At 35.1% G+C, this 21,416-nt stretch overlaps 2 protein-coding genes across 5 annotated transcripts in view; both read right to left on the reverse strand.

Annotated features, from left to right (window-relative positions):
- FAF1 (Fas associated factor 1) overlaps nucleotides 1-21,416 on the reverse strand; it is a 524,128-nt gene that overhangs the window by 308,104 nt on the left and 194,608 nt on the right. For all 4 annotated transcript variants that reach the window (XM_007077228.2, XM_007077231.2, XM_007077229.2 and 1 more), the window contains one exon: nucleotides 6,301-6,392. In XM_007077228.2, coding sequence (XP_007077290.1) covers nucleotides 6,301-6,392 — 92 coding nt within the window. The remainder of the gene's footprint in view (nucleotides 1-6,300; nucleotides 6,393-21,416) is intronic.
- Nucleotides 12,971-14,165, reverse strand: LOC122241336 (cytochrome b-c1 complex subunit 7-like). Its single transcript, XM_042997103.1, has one exon. It carries the CDS (start codon nucleotides 13,225-13,227, stop codon nucleotides 13,033-13,035), a length of 195 nt encoding a protein of 64 aa, XP_042853037.1. The 5' UTR covers nucleotides 13,228-14,165; the 3' UTR covers nucleotides 12,971-13,032.

The raw sequence follows: 21,416 nt of genomic DNA on the forward strand, positions 1-21,416 counted from the left end.
GCAGGGCTGGTTCAATATCTGCAAATAAATCAATGTGACACATCACCTTAACAAAAGAAAGAATAAGAACCACATGATCCTTTCATTAGATGCAGAGAAAGCATTTGACAAAATACAGCATCCTTTCTTGATAAAAACCCTCAAGAAAGTAGGGATACAAGGATCATACCTCAAGATCATAAAAGCCATATTTGAATGACCCAACGCTAATCTCATCCTCAATGGGGAAAAAACTGAGAGCTTTCTCTCTAAGGTCAGGAACATGACAGGGAAGTACACTCTCACCACTGTTATTCAACACACTATTGGAAGTCTTAGCCTCAGCATCAGACAACAAAAGGAAATAAAAGGCATCCAGATTGGCAAGGAGAGTGTCAAACTTTCACTCTTCACAGACCATATGATATTCTATGTGGAAAACCCAAAAGATTCCACCAAAAACTTGCCAGAACTGACCCATGAAATCAGCAAAGTTGCAAGATATAAAATCAATGCAAAGAAATGGGTTGCATTTCTATCCACTAATAATGAAACAACAGAAAGAGAAATTAAGGGAAAAATCCCATTTACAATTGCACCCAAAACCATAAAACATTTGGGAATAAACCTAACCAAAGAAGTGAAAAATCTATACACTGAAAACTGTAGAACGCTTATGAGAGAAATTGAAGAAGACACAAAAAAATGGAAAAATATTCCATGCTTATGGATTGGAAGAATATTGTTAAAATGTCGATACTACCTAAAGCAATATACATATTCAATGCAATCCCTATCAAAAAAAACACCAGCATTCTTCAGAGCTGGAACAAACAATCCTAAAATGTGTATGGAACCAGAAAAGACCCCGAGGAGCCAAAACAATCCTGAAAAAGAAAACCAAAGCTGGAGGCATCACAATTCCGGATGTATTACAAAGCTGTAGTCATCAAGACAGTATAGTACTGGCTCAAAAACAGACACTTAGACCAGTCAAACAGAATAGAGAACCCAGAAATGGACCCACAAATTTATGACCAACTAATCTTTGACAAGCAGGAACAAATATCCAATGGAATAAAGACAGTCTCTTCAGCAAATGATGCTGGGAAGACTGGACAGCAACGTGAAGAATGAACCTGGACCACTTTCTTACACCACACACAATAACAAACTCAAAATGGATGAAAGACCTAAACATAAGACAGGAAGCCATCAAAATCCTCAAGGAGAAAGCAGGCAAAAACCTCTTTGACCTTGGCTGCAGCAACTTCTTAACACATCTCCAGAAGCAAGGGAAATAAAAGCAAAAATAAACTATTGGGAACTCATAAAAATAAAAAGCTTCTGCATGATGAAGGAAACAATCAGCAAAACTAAAAGGCAACCAAAGGAATGGGAGAAGATATTTGCAAATGACAGATAAAGGGTTGGTATCCAAAATCTATAAAGAATTTATCAAACTCAATACTCAAAAAACAAATAATCTAGTGAAGAAATGGGCAAAAGACATGAATAGGCACTTTTCCAAAGAAGACATCCAGATGGCTATCAGACACATGAAAAAATGCCGAACACCACTCATCATCAAGGAAATGTAATTAAAAAAAAGGGGGGGGAAATACAAATCAAAACCACAATAAGATACCACCTCACACCTGTCAGAATGACTAAAATTAACAATGCAGGCAATGACAGATGTTGGCAAGGATGTAGAGAAAGATCTCTTTTGCACTGCTAGTGGGAATGCGAACTGGTGTAGCCACTGTGGAAAACGGTATGAAGTTCCTCAAAAAATTAATAGAACTACCCTACATCCCAACAATTGCACTACTAGGTATTTATTCAAAGGATACAGGTGTGCTGTTTCGAAGGGTCACATCCACCCCAATGTTTATAGTAGTGCTATCAATAATGGCCATTGTTGGCTAAGAGAACAAGTGGGAAAGAGCCCACTGTGTGTTGTGTGTGTGTGTCTGTGTGTGTGTGTGTGTGTGTGTGTATACACAAAATGGAGTATTACTTGACAATCAAAAAAGAATGAAATCCTGCCATGTGCATCAACGTGGATGGAAGCAAAGTGCATTATGCTAAGCAAAATTAGTCAGAGAAAGACAAATATCATATAATTTCACTCGTGTGGAATTTAAGATACAAAACAGATGAACATAAGGGAAGGGAAGAAAAATAATATAAAAACAAGGAGGGGGACAAAACATAAGAGACTCAAATATAGAGAAAGAACTGAGGGTTGCTGGAGGGGTTGTGGGTGGGGGGAAGGGCTAAGTGGGCAAGGGGCATTAAGGAAGATACTTGTTGGGATGAGCACTAGGTGTTATATGTAGGGGATAAATCACAGGATTCTACTCTTATAATCATTATTGCACTACATGCTAACTAACTTGGATGTAAATTAAAAAAAATACATACATACTGCATGACATTAAAAAAAAAGAAGACTGGGGCGCCTGGGTGGCGCAGTCGGTTAAGCGTCCGACTTCAGCCAGGTCACGATCTCGCGGTCCGTGAGTTCGAGCCCCGCGTCAGGCTCTGGACTGATGGCTCGGAGCCTGGAGCCTGTTTCCGATTCTGTGTCTCCCTCTCTCTCTGCCCCTCCCCCGTTCATGCTCTGTCTCCCTCTGTCCCAAAAATAAAAAAAAAAAAAAAAAAAACGTTGAAAAAAAAAAAAAAAAAAGAAGACAGAGAGCAATTCTAGACCAATCAGGAAATGAGGGGAAACACCTCAATAAGTAGGTGATGATCTTTTGACATCAAATTCAAAGCTGAAGATTTTTAGAGAAGGACTGATAAAGGTCCAGAAGTGGAAGTGAGGAGCAATAAGGACACATATTTTACCAGTTAGTTCACTGTTATGATGGCTGCTAAGGAAAAGCAATGAACACGGAGAAGGCTACAAAGAAACAATGTCCTCAGGAAGGCAGATTTCAGTCAGAGGAAGATGGTGGAGGGAATGTGCAGGGAAGAGGTTGACAACAGAAGGAATTTTGCTAATAATAAAATTAGTTCCACAGGGAATAACACAGGGTCCCAGGCATTGTAGAGGAAAAGGCTAGAGACAGATGTGAGCTATGGAAATTTTAGTGAGGGATGATATGAGAATCTTAAACTCCTTGTAGTGACCAGCATAAACAGCAGGAAGAGATGTAATGAAATTAGTTGTGGTACAATCAAATAATAATGTCCAGGCTGAAAGTGTTGGAAAGCAAGGTGGGGTGCGATGTCTAGGAATCTCTCTTAACCCTACAGATGAAAGTAGAGACACATAGGGAGGCTGATCTTACCCAAGTATAGAATTCATTCTTGATCCCACTCCAAGAAGGTCCATCTTACTATAAGTATACAAGGACACTGGGATTTACTGTTGACTCATATTAGCTATCTGTTAAATAAATAAAAATACTTACCCTTACTGTTTGCAAAATACTCTGACATCTTCTATTCTATTTGGTTTTTTAATGTGGGCTATAACCCACTCATGTCACTTTACAACCCATTAATGGTTTGTAATGCATGGTCTGCAAAAATATTATGTTAGGCAATTACTCATAAGTTTACAATCTGTACAGAAACCTTTATGTTCTGAATCTTTAAAATATGTGTAAGCCCTTTTGAAATTGATGTGTGACCTTTACAGAGCTAACATGCAAGCAAAACACCTGCATACACAGGAAAGTTATTTTTACCTTTTCATCTTTCATTTTTTTACTTGGTGGATTACTGTAAATACTCTTATCATTTGGATGGTAACTACTACCTTTTGCTATGCTATCATCCATAGATTTTCCACTGAATGTTCCCTCTCAAACCACACATGGCATAATTAAATAAATGGATACTTTTATTCATTCATTCCTTCATTCATTCCACAAACATTTGCTCAAGGTACTATGATGGAGAATGCTGGGATGGGAACCTAGTTTTATACAGAGGCCTGTTAGAGAAAGTAATGTTTAAACTGAGACTTGAAGGATGAAATAGAGGTACCCATATGAAGAATTGGGGATAAAGCATTCCAAGCAGTTAAAGGGACAGGTAAAGACATAAAGGGCTTGGGCCTATTAGAAGAATTAAAAGGAGGTTTCTATGGCTGCATCATGTAAAGTGAGGGTAAAAGGAAGGCTAAAGGTTGTAGAGGTGAACAGTGGGTAAATAATACAATGCCTTTTGAACCACGGCGAGTTTTATTTAAAGTGCAATAAAAAACTATGTTTTAACAGCAGAGTTATATAATTCAATTTATGTTTTTAAAAGATCACTCTGGCTGCTATGTGGAGAATGTAAGGAAGAACTCAAGAAAAATGCTGGGAAAACAATGATGAAGCTATTGCATTGATCCAGGCATGAGATGCTAATGGCTTGGATTAGGCAGTGGAATAAAAATACTGAAATGTGACCACAGTTGAGGTATATTTTGGAGACAGATGTTATAGCACTTACCAAAGGATTAGGTGTTATTTGAAATGGGAAAAGACTGGATGCCCATGTTTTTGTATTCATTAGTGGCTATACAGTGCTGCCATTTATTGGAGGGAAACTGATAGAGAAATGGCATGGGAAGAAAAACCAAGAGCCCCATTTTAAACATGTTAACTTAAAGATGTTAATAAGGTATGCAAGTACAAAAGTGAATTACCAATTTGGATAAATGAATTCACAACAGTATAACCTGGAAATATACATTCGGGAGCAATCAGAAAATTAATGGCATAGGAATATCAGAAATCATCTTGGGAAAAGAGTATACAGAAACTGAAAATATTGTTGGTAACAAAAGACTATGTTCAAATATTAGAACAGATAGCTTTAAGAACATTTTCAAAATAATTGTCTTTCTCTTTACAAACTACTGAAAATGCCATGTACAACTGATTCATATCCATAGGCTTCTCAGTAAATGAACAGATAAATGATACAGCTATATAAACTAATGCATTTTCGTGTTTTATTTCTGCCAAGGTTGTTGATTTACTCAGGCAGCACTTCTTTTTATTTTTTTAACCTATGTTTCAATTACAACAGCCATATAGCACCCACCAGGGGTCAGCAAACTATGCCTATGGGACAAATCTAGGTCATTGCCTCTTTATATATGGCCTGTAAGTTAAGAATAATTTTTACATTTTTAAATGGTTGAAAATTTTAAAAAAGTATTTCGCAGTATGTGAAATTATATAAAATTAAAATTTCTGCATCCATAAAGATTTATTGGAACACAGTAGCGCTTCACATTTTCACATATGGCCTGTGGCTCCTTTCACACTATGACACAGAATTGAGTAGCTGCAAGGGAGACTATATTGCCCACAAAGCCTAAAAGATTTACAACCTGTTTCTGTATAGAAAAAGGCTGCTGACCCCTAAAACAGTACATCACTAACTTAAACCTAAACCTATAAATACCTTGCTAATGTGAAATTCATGTAAATATCTTATTTAAATACTCAGAACATCTCCATATACCAAATGAACTCACATATAGATATTTACAAGCACAATGTCTACCAGAAGTCACTGACAAAGAACTGAACCAAAAATTGAAGATTCTATGTTTATGCCTAGATACTGAAATATCAAGTTAATAACTAGTATGAAAAGATTTGATAATTATTTCTACCTCAAACATCTAAAACTTTAGAGTTAATTCATTTCCTTTCCATCTGTCCCCACTTTCTCTGTCAAAGAAAAAGTGTATGAAATATTTAATACCTGAGGCTGCTGCTGGGTCCTTAAGAATAGCAACTACTGCCTTATAATGGCAACACTTTATGAAAATTCTTAAAATACAATTCATTCCATGCACTTCCCACTATCCAAGTAAACAACGATTCTCACCATTTAAATTTTCCAAATTTAAAAAATTTGCTATTATTATCTCTGTTCTATTATCAATATTTGGCATATATATATATACATTGTATGTGACGTCCTTCAGGTCAATAAGTAATTGTTTAGTACATTATTGTTCCAGGGTACTTAATGACACCCTATGAGGTTTGAGAAAAAAGTAAAGGCTCTCAAAAAGAATGCCAAACTAACTCCTATATAACAGTTAGAAATATGAAAAATATGCCATATACCGTTTTCAATTACATACCTAACTCATTCAAAACTACTGCTAGTTTATCATGAAAATGTTTTCACTTGAAAAACAGTTTGCTGATTCTTTAAACTAAGTTACTATTTTACCAAAATCTACTTCTGTCATATGTAATAAAAACTAATAAAAACCATTTTTTAATACATCATTTAGTCAATTGTATAACTTCATATTCTTTTATTTTAGGCAATTAAGAAACTCACACTGTCTTCCACATCTCCGGTCTTCCAGCCTTTTAACAGCATTTTAGACACAGGTATCTGAAGTTCATTTTCTAGAATCTGTTTAATCTCTCCTGTATAAATAAGAAAAGACTGAATATTACTAACAAAATAATGCGATCATCACTTGTCTATATCCAGGGCTAGCTTTAATAGTAAGCATATGGTGCACAGTCAGTGACATTTCTCTGATGAATAAATAAGAAAAATTTCCATAGTCCAAACTTCAAATCTTGATCAAATAAAATGTCCCTTTGAGAACTCAGGCTTCAAGATTAATTCTGATAAAAGACTCTACAATTAATTAACTAGTTAATTAACTGCATATCTTTTTAAAAGAAATAGTTATCAGTGATTGGGGGTAAATAATCTGTTTTAAACCAATCAACTGACAATACCACTAAATGCTCAGCATGTGGTAGGAATAGCAGGTAAAGTATAAAACTTGAGGTATTATAGAAGGAAAGCAGATTTTGGAATGAAGATTTGGATTAAAGTCTTATCTTGAAAAAAATAAAATATCCATTCTTAGGTTTTGCATCATAAAATGGGGAATAATATTGCTATTCTTAACTATTTCCAGGGCCCAAAGATAAAAAGAGATAACATCCACAAAAGCAACTGAAAAAATAAAGCTAATGTACATAATCTAGAAGAAAACTTACATTGTTTTAAAGAGAAAGGCAACAGAATTTCAAAAAAGAAAAAAAAAATATGTTGGATAAATAGAGAAGGCTTTAATGAGAGAGAGAAAACTTAAACTCAGCCTGAAGGAGAGTTGGTTTATGAAAGAGAGCCAAACCAAAGGTTACTCTATTCAGTGAAGACAAAAGACTTAAAGATAAAAAGCAAAAATGAACATGATGCTAATGAAAAACAGTGAGGAATCAAAGTTTTCCCAGTGCCCCACAAATCATTTTTCAGGAATCAAGTCTACATGTAAATCAATCAGCTAATTTCTGGAACTATAGATTGTTGAATCAGAATGTACAAAGATTACAAGTATTTAACTTTTATTATGTTGGTGCTAGTCTATACTTTTAGGTTCAATCCCATTTGTAATAAGTGAATGAATACTGAAAGAACTGATTATGTCATATATTAAAAGAGGAAAAATAATTCCATGCTGATAAAGGAAAAAATGGTGGCCGGTGGGGGGTGGGGAGAGGAAGCTTATGCTACCCAAGTACTATAGAAACACAGTTGCCAAAGTAAGCAATGCTACAATCAAAAACTTCATGGCCTTCGTGACATGGTTTTACTTCCCCAAAGAAAATTCCTATCTGGGCACTTTTGATTAGTGATTAAACATCACAATATATTTTACAAGCACAAACTTTATCAACCTTGGCCTTCAAAAATGTCACTGCTGATAAAATATTGTTCCGTTTATGGAAATAGTAGAAAAATGAGCCATACTTTTTATATCAAATACATATAAACATTGTATTTTCGCTTGTGGTTAAGGTTGGTATTTCTAGAACAGTACTTGTCTGGAACTGGGCTTATGCTCTTATAAGTCTGCCCAGTGCTTTCCTCTTAGAAACCGATCTTCACCTGACACCTTCCACTTAGACTCTTGGAGACACTCTTAGCATTCATAACCTAAAAGAAGTTTCTTAAAGGAAAAACAAAAAGAGATTTTAAGTTGAAGACCCAGTTACTCTTTGCAGCAAGCTTAGGTAACACATAAATAATTCCTGGTAGAAAGGAACAGAAAACAAAACCAGAATCTTGACAACAAACTGAGTTCCTCATATTTTAAAAATTTATTCTCTGTTGGTCTCAATTTCTTCTGTGACATGGGGATAATTATACTATCAACCCTTCATTGGGGTCAAATCACGTAAAGGCATGGGAAATGTTTTGTATCAGTATGTACCCAATATACACAAGGGACTATAAAAATGTTAGTTATTTTGATTGTATTAACTAAGGTAATACACACATAAATGTTTAGCATAGTGCCTGGCCAGTATAGGTTGTCAATAGACAGTAGTTATTGTTTCAGGGATATCTGAAATAATTCAGGTCAATGAAGCACTAGAATGCAGCAAGTTTCAGAGGCAGTATTCATATCTGGGTCTACCTGATACCAAAGATCTTAACACAACATAGCACTGACACTATAGCACCCTGGTATGTTACCTGAAAAATGTGAAGATAATATAGATGTCATCAAGAACAGTCCACTGAATTTGCAAACTGATAGGAGTTACTACCCAAAATATATAAAGAGCTCACAATACAACAGCAACACACACAATTAAAAATGGGCCAAGGTCCTGAATAGATATTTTTCTAAAAAAGATATACAAATGGTCTATAGGTACACAAAAAAGTGCTCAACATCACAAATTATTAGGGAAACACAAGTCAAAACCACAGTGAGATATCACCTCATGTCTATTAGAATGGCTGTTATCAAATGCCAGCAAAAATGTGGAGAAAAGGACACCGTTGGTGGGACTATAAATTAGTACAACCACTATAGAAAACAGCATGGAGGGTCCTCAAAAAATTAAAAATAGAACTATCATATGATCCAACAATATATCCAAAGGAAATAAAAACACTATGTCAAAGAGATATCTGCACCCTTATGTTCATAGCAGCATTATCTACAATGCTTCCAAAATATGAAATATCTTCCATATGGAATATCCAGTATCTTCCAAAATATGGAAGCAACCTAAGTGTCCACTGACAGATCAATGGATAAAGAGGTTGTTATGCATATATACATTTCAATATTATTCAATCATTAAAAAAAGGAAGGAAATTCTGCCATTTTTGACAACATGGGACCTTGAAGGCATTATGCTAAGTCAAAGAAGTCAGACATAGAAAGACTAATAATACTGTATAACTCAACTACATGGGGAATCCAAAAAAAAAAGAAAAAGAAAAGAAAAGAAACTCAAAGGAAAAAGACCAGATTATAGTAACCAGAAGTAGGGAGTTGGGGAATGGGACAAAGGTGGTCAATGGTAGAACTTCCAGTTATTATACAAATAAGTACTAGGGATATAATATATAACATGATGACTATAGTTAACATTACTGTATGCTACATTCTAAAGTTGTTAAGAGAGTAAATCCTAAGAATTCCTATCACAGAGAGAAAAAGCTTTTTTTTTTTGTATTTACATGAGATGATGAATGTTAACTAAGCTCATAATGGTAATCATTTTGCAATATATGTAAGTCATTATGATGTACACCTTAAACTTATACAGTGTTGCTTATCAATTATATCTCAATAAAACTAGAAAAAGTTTTTTTTTTAAAAAAGCCATTGAATTCAATAGCATACTTTTCAAAATCCCAACTTAGATTATGATTTACATATAATAAAACTCACTCATGAGTTTTGATAAATATATACACCAGTGCAACCACTGCCACAATTAAGATAAAGAACATTTCCTATGTCACAAAAAGGTACTCATACCTCTTTGAAACAAAAACCTAACCCTACCCAACCATGGATCTTCTTCCTTCTTACTCTAAAGATGAGTTTTGTCTGTTATCTTTTATGTCTGGGTTCTTTTGCTCTGCATAATGTTTTTGATCTTCACCTATATTTCTGTGTGTACCAATAAAGTTCTTTTTCATTGTTTAGTAGTATTCTATTATATTGTAAGATAGGCAGCTTCTGAAATGGCTTTCAATGCTCTCCACCTCATGGTATGCATGCCCTTTGTAATTCCCTCCCTGTGAGCATGGGCTGTACCAAGTTACTTCTAATGAAGACAATATAATAATGGTGATGGGATGTGGACTTCTGAGATAGGTTACAAGACTACAGTTTCCATCTTCTTAGCACACTCTCTCTTGCCCTTTACTTGTTCACTCTGATGAAACCAACTGTCTTGTTTTGAATTGGTATATGGAGAGACAAACATAATAAGGAAGGGAGAGAAGCCTCCAACCAAGAGTGAGTGAAGAGCTGAGTCTCTCAGTTCAACAGCCCACATGGAAATAAATCCTGTCAGCAACCACATTAGTAATCGCAAAAGTGTATACACTTCCCTAATTGAGCCTTGAGGTAACATACTAATTGCAGCCTTTGTTACACAGCAGCAAAGAAAATACATACGGACAGAGCACAATGTTTATACATTCACCAGCTGATGACCATCTGGGTTGTTTCTGTTTTTTTTCCTTACTGCAAAAAAAAAGCTACTATGAACTTATTGTGAAAACTCTTTTGTAAATATGTGTTGATTTTTCTTGAATAAATACCTAAGAATGGAATGTTAGATTGTATGATCAACTTTATAAAAAAACTGCCAAACTTTTCCAAAGTGATTATACCATCATGCACTCCACCAAAGTTCCCGTTGCCACATATTACTATGAATAAGAACTTTCTTTTTGTATTTTAGCCTTTCCAGTGGGCGTGGTTTTGAACTGTGGCTTTAATTTATATTCCCTGAAGATTAATAATAACTAACAACACTGGACACCTTTTTGTGTGCTTACTGGCTATTTGCATGTCTTCTACAAAGCGCTGAATAGATGTTTTATGAGTGGACCTTGCATTGTTCTTGATCTTAGGAGTCAAGAATTTAGCCTTTAATTATGAAGTATTACATTAGTTATATGTTCTTCATCAATGTGCTTTATGAGGTTGACAAAGTTTCTTTCTATTCTTACTAGTTGTGAGTTGTTTTGTTTTTTTAACAACATGAATGGGTATTAAATGCTTTCTCCTCCACCTACTGTAATGATCAGATAAATTTTCTCATTTATTATTCTAATATGGTGGATTACAAGAATAAATTATAAGCTGTTAAATAAGATTTGCTTTCCTGGCTAAACTTACTTGACCATGAGGTATATTATATACGTATGTGTATATTTTATTACATTTTACTGAATTCAACTTGCAAATACTTTGTAAAGGATTTCTCCCTCTATAACTGTGAGAAATATTGGTCTGTAGCTTTCTTTTACAATAATGCCTTTGTCTGGTTTTGGTATTAGAATAATGCTGATTTCACAAAATGAATTAGAAAATATTTCATCCTTGATTTATGAATGATTGCTAGTATTTCTTCCTTAAATATTAGACAGACTTTACCAGTGAAGCCATCTAATACCAGATTTTCTTTGTGGGAAGACTTTGATTGTCAATTCAATTTAAATAACTGATGTACATCTATTCAGATTTTATAATATTCTTCTGTCAGCTATAATTTGTACCTTTAATATAATTTTTATAGCTTCTTAAAGTCTGCCAAACATTAATTTACTGGTATAAATTTGTTCTTCATGTTGCCTTACAACCTATTTAATGTCTACAGGTTCCTTTCATTTCCAATATGAATAACTTTGTGGGTCTTTTGTTCTTATTCGCAGTATCAAGTAAATTATCAATTTTATTCATCGCTCAAAAAAAAACAGCTTGAAGTTTTATTTTTTGTTCATTCTTCTTCTATTTTCTGCTTTGTTAATTTCTGTGTGTGTGTATACACATATATAATTTGTTTCCTTCTATACTTACTTTGGATTTTATTTGCTCTTTAAAAAAAAACTTTAACAGCTTTATTATGATTGACATAAAATAAACTGCATATATTTAAGATCTACAATCTCACAAGTTTTGACAAATATATTCAAAAAGTAAAACTACCATCATAATCAAGATTGTAAATTTATCCATGACCCCTGCAAAGTTTTCTTATGCCACTTGGTAATTCGTCTACACTATCCTAACTTCATCCCCAGAGAATTGAGGATTTTGATTTCTGTAACAATGGTTTATTGAGAATTATCTAGAATTTTACATAAATGAAATTGCAGAATATATACTTTTGAAATCTGGCTTCTTTCAGTCAAAGTAGTCTGAGCTTCTCTCACATTGTTGTGTGTAACAATAGTGCATTTCTTTTATTACTAAGTATAGGTATACCACAATGTTTACCCATCCACTGGCTTACGAGCATATGAGGTTTTCTACAGTTTGGTGCTTTTAGAAATAAATTGCCATGAACAATAATGTACATGTCTTGAAGGACATATGCTTTTTTTTCTCTTGGGTAAATACCTAAATGAAGAATGGTCAGTATATTTTTAAGTTTGTAGGAAACTGCCAAACTCCTTTCCAAATTGGTTTGTAATATGATGCCCTCAAATTTATTAATCTTTTCTTCTTCAATGTCTAATCTGTTAATCCCATCTGGTAAATTTTTCATCTCAGACATCATGGTCTTCATCTCCAGATACTCAATTTGGATCATTTTTAACATTTCCAATGACTTATGATTTGAAATCTTTCGTATCTTTTTATTTTTATAATTACAATAGACATTTAAAGTAATACATTTGTAGCTCAAATGGTTCTAATTGTATGCTTCATGTTTATCCAACTTCTTAAAAAATATTTGTAAGACAGAGGCACCTGGGTGGCTTAGTCGGGTGAGCGTGTGACTTCGGTTCAGGTCATGATCTCATGGTTCACGGGTTCGAGCCCTGTGTCAGTGTCTGTGCTGACAACTCAGAGCCTGGAGCCTGCATTGGATTCTGTGTCTTCATCTCTCTCTGTCCCCACTCCTCCCCGTCCCCGCCCCCAACTAATGCTCTGTATCTCTCTCAAAAATAAACAAACATTAAAAAATTATATTTGGAAGACAGTTACAACCACAGATATCAACTCCATGATTATTTCCTTGCCCATTCTTCTCTCTCTTTTCTTTCCCAAATAACTCATTTCAGATACGGTTCAAGGTAGAATTTATACTCTTCACATTTTGTCCAATGCTCTTTAGGCACAATCTGCTGCTTCATGGTCAGGTTCAATGCTCTCTTAATGTGAAACATCCTGTTGTTGTAAAAGTTCTCAGGAAGCCTTCTTACGGTCTCTTTCATATCATCATTCCCATATATTATGCCATCTTGCATTAGCCCCAGTTTATTGAACGCTGCCACAGGCTTGATGCTGCAATCACAGGCCTGCTGACAATTTTGAATTTTGTGGATTTTACCTTAATGGGTGCTGAATATTTTTTGTTCCTATAAATATTCTTAGGCTTTGTCTAGGATGCAGATAAGTTACTTAGAAACAGCTCTTGGGTCTTGATATTAAGATGTCAGTAGGTTTCATGTGAACAGTATATAATCTAAAGCTAATTATTCCCCATTACGGATGCAAAAACCTTGAAGCCTTGAATACTCTATCCAAGCCTCGTAAATTATGAGATTTTCCAATATAGCTTGTGAGCAGACACTATTCCTGATAGTACTCCTTCTAAGCCTTTTGGGTGGTTTATTTAGCTGTTTTAGGAGTGAATGTAAATTCTATTCCTGTAAGTAGAAGGAGGGGAGAGAACACTTCTTGGTGCAAATGGAACTAGTGGAACACTATTTCTTAGTTGAAATTGGTCATTGTTTTTAGAACTCTTTTGTAATTAAGCAATTGAACCATAAATTTCCCTCTCAATACCACTTTGTCAGCATCTAACAATTGTTGACATGCCATTTTCCATATTAATTTAGTTCAAAATATTTTCTAATTTCCTTTGTGATTCCTTCTTTGACCCATGATTTAAAAATATGTTGTTTAACTTCCAAATATATCAGGATTTTCTAGACTTTTGATTTCTATTTTCATTCCACTGTTTTCGGAGAACACAGTTCACATGGTCTTTAAACTTTCAGTGATTTGTTTTATGGCTAAGTATATTTTCTGCCTTAATGAATGTACCAACTGCACATGAAAGAATATGTATTCTGCTATAATTATGAGGAATTTACACACTTCAAATAGGTCAAACTGGTTGATATGTTGTTCATATTTGCCATCTGTTGTTCTGAACATTAGTATGAGAAAGGACTGCTATCATCTCCAACTATGAATGTGGATTTGTCCATTTCTCATTTCAGTTCTATCAGGTTTTGTTTCATATGCTTTCAAACTCTGTTATTAGACATGTCCACATTTATGATACTTTGGTCTTTGTGATGAGTTCCCATTTTCATCATGAAATGTCTCCATTTGGCCCTCATATTTCTTGCCCAGAAGTCTACTTCATTTAATATTAATTTAGTAACAATGTTATTAATAACATAATACTGATTACTGTTTTTACATATATATATTGTTTTCATATATATACTGTTTTCATATATTTATATTTCATGTTTATATTTATATTCATATTCATACTTATACTGTTTTCATATATATATTTCAATATTATGCTTCATATTTAAAGTGGGTTTTGGGGTGCGTGGGTGGCTCAATCAGTTAAGCATCTGACTTTTGATTTCAGCTCAAGTACTGATTTTGCAGTCATGAGACAGAGCCCTGCATCAGGCTCCAAGCTGAGCCTGGAGCGTGCTTGGGATTCTCTATCTCTCCTTTTCAAAATAAATGAATAAAAACTTTAAAAAATATATTAAGTGGTTTACTTGTACACATATCATTGGTTTTCCTTTTTTATCCAGTCTCACAATTTCTACCTTCTAATAAGAATGTAAGCTAATTTATATTAATTGTAATTACTATACAGTCTTGTTTTCTATTCATCCTATTTTTTATCATCTATTTCTATCTTCATTTGAATTTATTCAGTATTTTTAGATATTCCATTCTATTTTAACCCTTGGCTTGATAACTATTATCTGTATTTCATTGTTTTAGTTAATGATCTAGGGTTTATAATATGCATTTTTAATTTAATACAGTCTGCCTTCAAATAATATAGGACTTGTCTTACAACAGTATACTTATATTTCCACACACCTTTACTTCTACATAATTCATAAACCCCACAATATATTTTTAATCATTTAAAAAAATTAAAAATTAAAAAATTTTCATATGTACCCACATATTTACAATTTCTGGTGTTCTTCATTTATTTGTATTAATCTAATTTTCTGTTATAATTTTCTTTCAGCCTAAGGAACTTCCATTAGCATTTCTTGCAGCTTTTGTTTGTGAAAAATATATTTATTTTGTCTTCATTTTAGAAAGATATTTTTGTTGGATGTAGTATTCTAAGTTAACATTTTATTCCTTCAACACTTAAAAATATCACTGATTGTCTCCTGGCTTGCATTGCTTCTGATAATAAGTCTGTAGTCATTATTTTTAAATCTCTTTCCTATATACAATGTGTCTTTTTTTCCTCACCTCTGATTAATATTTTTTGCAGTTTTATGCTTTTATTAACACAAATATGATATGCACAAAAGCCGCTTATTCACTTTCTTCACTGTGCAGCCTGGCATTGGGATTGGTGACTCTGACAGACAGCTGGGCTACTCTTCCCAAAATGGCTTTGCAGTTCTTGGAGGAGACATTATGAGCAATCTCTGCACAGTAAGATTTGTTGCACATCAGCAGCACTTCAAGCTCCTTGACGTTGTGGATTAGGAATTTCCAGAAGCTGCTGGGCAGTATGTGCTTTGTTTTCTTGCTCTCGTAACCATTGCAGGGCATCAAGACTAGCCCTTGAATCTTGTGCACCCCTATTGTCAATGCTTCTAGGTTTCCACCAGTTGCACTTAATTTTGACAGACCAGTCTGACTGTTGCTGGATGAACTTCTTGTACTACTGATTTTCAGCAATTTTATTATGATCTGTCTTGATATGGCTTCCTGTGAGTTACTCCTACTTGGAGTTACTAAGTTTCTTACACTTGTCTGTGAGTTTACATTTTTCATGAAATTTGGGTAGTTTTGTGTTACTATTCTTTTAACATTTTTCCCTTTCTACTAGTCCCTCTAGTTCAGGCACTCTAATCATACATACATTAGACCACTCAATTTGTCCCCACTCAGGCTGCATTCTACCACCTCACTCCTGTAGTTTTGCTGTGTGTACTTCATTTTGCATTGCTTTTATTGTTATGTCTTCAAATTAATTGATCTTTTCTTCAACAGCATCTACCTCTTAATTCTTTTGAGTAAATTCTTTCTTAGTAGATCTTATACTTTAGAATCTCCATTTAGTCAATTTTCAGTATTTTTCATTTCTTTCCTCATTGCATTCTCGATTTCCTTTAAACTCTTAAGAATAGTTAAAACAGCTGTTTTAAAATCTTCATGTTAATTCTATTATTTTTGCCATTTAAGGATTTTTATTTTCAAATTTTTCTCCAAGTTATGAGTCAAACGTGGATACTTCTCATGTCTACTATTTTTGACTAAATGCCGTTCATTATGAAAATTACACTAATGAGTATCTACATTTACTGGTTTGCCTTTAAAGAGCGTGGAAGTTTATTCTGACAGGCCCTTAATTTTCATGCATATCAGACTGATCCTCTTTAGACTCCTTCACAACACTTTTTAGGGTGGATCTAAAGCAGCGATTCTCAAAAGTATAGTTCACAGATGCCTAGGACTGCTTGAGACTGATTGTACAAAAGTAATGCTAAGTAATATTCCTGCTACTTTATCACAAATCGAAGTAGTGGTGTTAACCTGAACTACTAGTCCTTATATCCTTTTTTAAATTTAATTTTTTTTAATGTTTATTTATTTTTGAGACAGAGAGAGACAGAGCATGAACAGGGGAGGGTCAGAGAGAGGGAGACACAGAATCCGAAACAGGCTCCAGGCTCTGAGCTGTCAGCACAGAGCCCGACACGGGGCTCGAACTCACGGACTGTGAGATCATGACCTGAGCCGAAGTCGGCCGCTTCACTGACTGAGCCACCCAGGTGCCCCTAGTCCTTATATCCTTAACCACCAAATACTTGCATTAAAAAAAAAAAGCCATGAAGTAACAAAAATGGTTACCTTTATTAAATCTCAGTGCATTTAATATTATGTGTGATGAAACCGGAAGTACCCATAAAGCACTTCTGTTACATATTAAAGTATAATCATTGTTCTGAGGAAAAGGACTTGTTTATAATGTGAGATGAACTGTGTTTCTCACAGAACACTATTTTTACTTGAATAAATGATATTACATTATGTTATTCAGACTTGACATTTTCTTAAAAAGGAACAAAGTAAGCCTGTCAACCCAAGGGAAAAATCTGACATTTTTTGGTCAATGATAAAATTTGAGGCTTCAAACTAAATCCCAAATTTTTAAAAACTTTGTATATGTTATTATGAGCTTGATAACTTCCCCATACTTAAAATACTTTTCTGTGAGATTAGTGATGGTATTAACAAATTATTGGGGCACCTGGGTTGCTCAGTTGGTTAAGCAACCAACTCTTACTCATCTCAGGTCATAATCTCAGTTTGTGAATTCTAACCCCGCACCAGGCTCCATGCTGACAGTGTGGATGGAGCCTGCTTGAGATTCTCTCCCTCTCTCTCTCTCTGTGCCCCTCTTGTGCATACTCACTTTCTCTCCCAAAATAAATAAACTTTTAAAAAAAAAAGTGATTTACTGATATCATATAATGCAATTTGTCAATATTTCATTTATTTATATAACTAAGTGAACCAATATTTTCCAAATGACTATTTCATGGTATTAGAAAATCATGCAGTGAAAGTAAAGATATTCCAATGAATTTTCATATAACAGAATACCACAATTTCGCTGATGTGGTTTCAGATTTTACATTGCAACTAGCCTTTAAGAAATGATCATTTACCAGTTTTGGTTGTAGTATCAAATAAGAATATCAAATAAAACTATAAGAATATAGGGAAGAGTTAAGATGGCAGAGTAGTAAGGGGATCCTAGGCTTGTCTTGTACCTGGAACACAGCTAGATCAACATCAAACCATTTTGAACAACTAGGAAATTGATCTGAGGATTAACAGAACAATCTGCATAATTTAAGGGAGAGAATGCGGCAGGTACACCTGTCTGCAGAGGTGAACTGGGGGAGAGAAGAGCCACAGAATGAAAGAGAGGAGGGATCCATTTTTTCAAAGAAGAGAAAGAGGGGGAGACTGAGCAGAGCCTCCATTCGCACAACAAAAACACCTCCCCCTCAAAGTACCTAGAGAAAAAGAGTGCAAACATGTGCAGGGGACTGCACAAGAAAACTGTTCCCCAAAACAACTGATGGAGGTGGGGAGAAGCAGAGGGTTTCAATACTGCCAGTTTTTTATAAACAGCAGAACAAAGAGTCTGGTTTCCGAGGCTAGCGCCTAGTAGCACTCTGGCAAGAAAGCAGGGAGGAGGCCCGGGAGTGGGCAGCACAGACTAAGGATCCCCTGGGTCTGGCAGGGAGAAGTGGTTACCCTGCTTGGAGCACATATTGTAGAGGCAATACAGATCTCCACAGGCAAGACCCGGTAGGTGCCATAGAGCTACCCACTCACCTATAATAGAAACAAAGGCGCTGGCTGTGTGTTGGGATTTACCTTAAACTCTGAGCCACTGCTGCTACATGGTCATGCAAACATTTTCTGGGACAAGCCAGTACCAGCCACAGCAAAGCGAGACCCTTCCCCAGAGGATCACCACAGGCTGAGCTATAGGGGTCTCTGAAGTGTTGGGTTGTGAAACACAGTTGCCTCTGGAGATAAAACTCTGGAGAGAGGTGCTGCCTGGCAGGCAGACAGCTCGAACATGGATGGGGGAAGGCAGGGAGCTGACGGAACTAGAGACACAGGAGGGGTGAATGATCACTAGTCTATGAGTCCAGAAACTTCCCTATCGGGGAGACTAAGAGAACAGGGTGAAGCCACTTTCACCATTAGCATAACACTGATCAACCCCAGTGAGCTAACCAGAGCCACCAAGTGGAGAATGAAGCAGTTACACTAAGCCCTGCTCCTAGCACTCCACTAGGGCAAGTAAACCTGAGAATCAGAGCAAAAGACCTCCCCCAGAAGACCAGCACAAATCCCTTCCAGGCACTTAGTCTACTGATCATAAAGTGCTGCAAGTTTCAGCTCTAGGGAAAACCTGATTCATTTAGGGTTTTTTTTTTTTTGTATGTTCATTCGTTCTTTGGGTTTTTTTTTTTTTTCTTCTATTTTGCTTGTTGTTTTTTTCTTGGATACAGAAAGAGAACTTATTTACTTATTTATTTAAATTTTTTTTCTTTTCTCTTGTCTGTTTTATCTATCAAGCTACCCTTAACAAGCAGACCAAAACACACCTAGGATCTAGCTTCCTTTATTTGATTTTTTCTAATTTTTTAAACTTTTATTTCATTTTATTACATTTTTTCCTTCCTCCAAAATGACACGATGGATGAATTCACCTCAAGAAAGAAAGAAAGAAAGAAAGAAAGAAAGAAAGAAAGAAAGAAAGAAAGAAAGAAAGAAAGAAAGAAACTAGGAAGAAATGATGGCTAGGGATTTAATCAATACATATATAACTAAGAGTCTGAACTAGAATTTAAAACAATGATTATAAGGATACTAACTGGGCTTAAAAAAAAGCATAGAAGACACCAGAGAATTCTTTTCTGCAAAGATAAAAGAACTAAAATCTAGTCAGGCCGAAATAAAAAAAAGCTGTAAGTGAGATGCAAACCCAAATGGAGGTCACAAAAACCTCCAATGGATGAGGAAAAACCTCATCCAATATGGATGAGGCAGAGGAGCAAATTAGGGACATAAAAGATAAAATTATAGAAAATAATGAAGCTGAAAAGAAGAGGGAAATAAAATAGATCACAAAGGTAAACTCAGGGACCTCAGCAACTTACTAAAATGTTATAACATTTGTATGATAGGAATCCCCAGAAGATGAAGAAACAGAAAAGGGGGCAGAAAGCTTATGTGAACAAATTATAGCTGAAAACTTCCCTAATCTGGGGAAAGACACAGAGATCAAAATCCAAAAAGCAGAGAGAACTCTCATTAAATTCAACAAAAGCTGGCCATTGCCAAGACATATCATTGTCAAATTCACAAAATACACCAACAAGGAAAGAATCTTGAAAGCACCAAGGAAAAAAACTCCTTACTATACGGAAGACAAATCAGGTTTGCAGCAGATCTGTCCATAGAAAATTGGCAGGCCAGAAATGAGTGGCAGGATATATTCACCATGTTAAATTGGAAAAGTATGCAACCAAGAATAGTCTATCCAGCAACACTGTCATTCAGAATAGAAGGACAAAGAGTTTCACAGAAAAACAAAAACTACAGCAGTCTGTGACTACTAACCCAGCCCTGCAAGAAATTTTAAGGGGGACACTTTGAGTGGAAAAAAAACAAAAAACAAAAAACAAAAAAACAAGAAAACAAAAATCATGACCAAAAGCAGAAAAACTAGAAAGGACCAGAGAGCATCACCAGAAACACCAACTCTATAGGTAACACAATGGCACTAAATTCATAACTTTCAATAATCACTCTGAATATAAATGAACTAAGTGCCCCAATCAAAAGATGTAGGGTATCAGAATGGATTTTAAAAAAAATAACAAGAGGGGCACCTGGGTGGCTCAGTTGGTTAAGCGTCCGACTTCAGCTCAGGTCACAATCTCACGGTCCGTGGGTTCGAGCCCCGCATCGGGCTCTGGGCTGATGGCTCGGAGCCTGGAGCCTGCTTCTGATTCTGTGTCTCCCTCTCTCTCTGCCCCTCCCCCGTTCATGCTCTGTCTCTCTCTGTCTCAAAAATAAATAAACGTTAAAAAAATTAAAAAAAAAAATAACAAGATCCATCTATAAGCTGCCTAGGAGAGACTCATTTTAGACCTAAAGACAGCTGCAGATTGAATGGACATCAAAAGAAAACCAGAGCAGCCATACTTAGACAAACTAGATTTTAAAACAAAGACTGTAACAAAAGATGAATACAGACATTATATCACAATTAAGGTGTTAGAATCAAGATGATTCTAACAATTATGAATATTTATGGCTCCAACTTGGCAGAACCCAAATGTATAAATGAATTAATAACAAACATAAAGAAACTCATTGATAATAATATCATAATAGTAGGGGACTTTAACACCCCACTTACAACAATGGACAGATCATCTAAGCAGAAAACCCTCAACAAGGAAACAATGGTGTTGAATGACACACTGGACTGGATAGATTTAACATATATTCAGAACATTCAATTCTAAAGCAGCAGAATACATTCTTTTCAAGAGCACATAGAACATTCTCCAGAATAGATCATCTACTGGGTCACAAATCAGTCCTCAGCTAGTACTAAAAGATCAATTATCCTACCATGCATGTTTTC

Source organism: Panthera tigris, chromosome C1 (genome assembly GCF_018350195.1).
Source record: "Panthera tigris isolate Pti1 chromosome C1, P.tigris_Pti1_mat1.1, whole genome shotgun sequence".
In the NCBI taxonomy this organism is placed as follows: domain Eukaryota; kingdom Metazoa; phylum Chordata; class Mammalia; order Carnivora; family Felidae; genus Panthera; species Panthera tigris.

Excerpts from the sequence above, each read along its gene's own strand:
- LOC122241336 (XM_042997103.1), bottom strand. The coding sequence starts at position 13,227 with ATGCAAGATGGCATAATATATGGGAATGATGATATGAAAGAGACCGTA.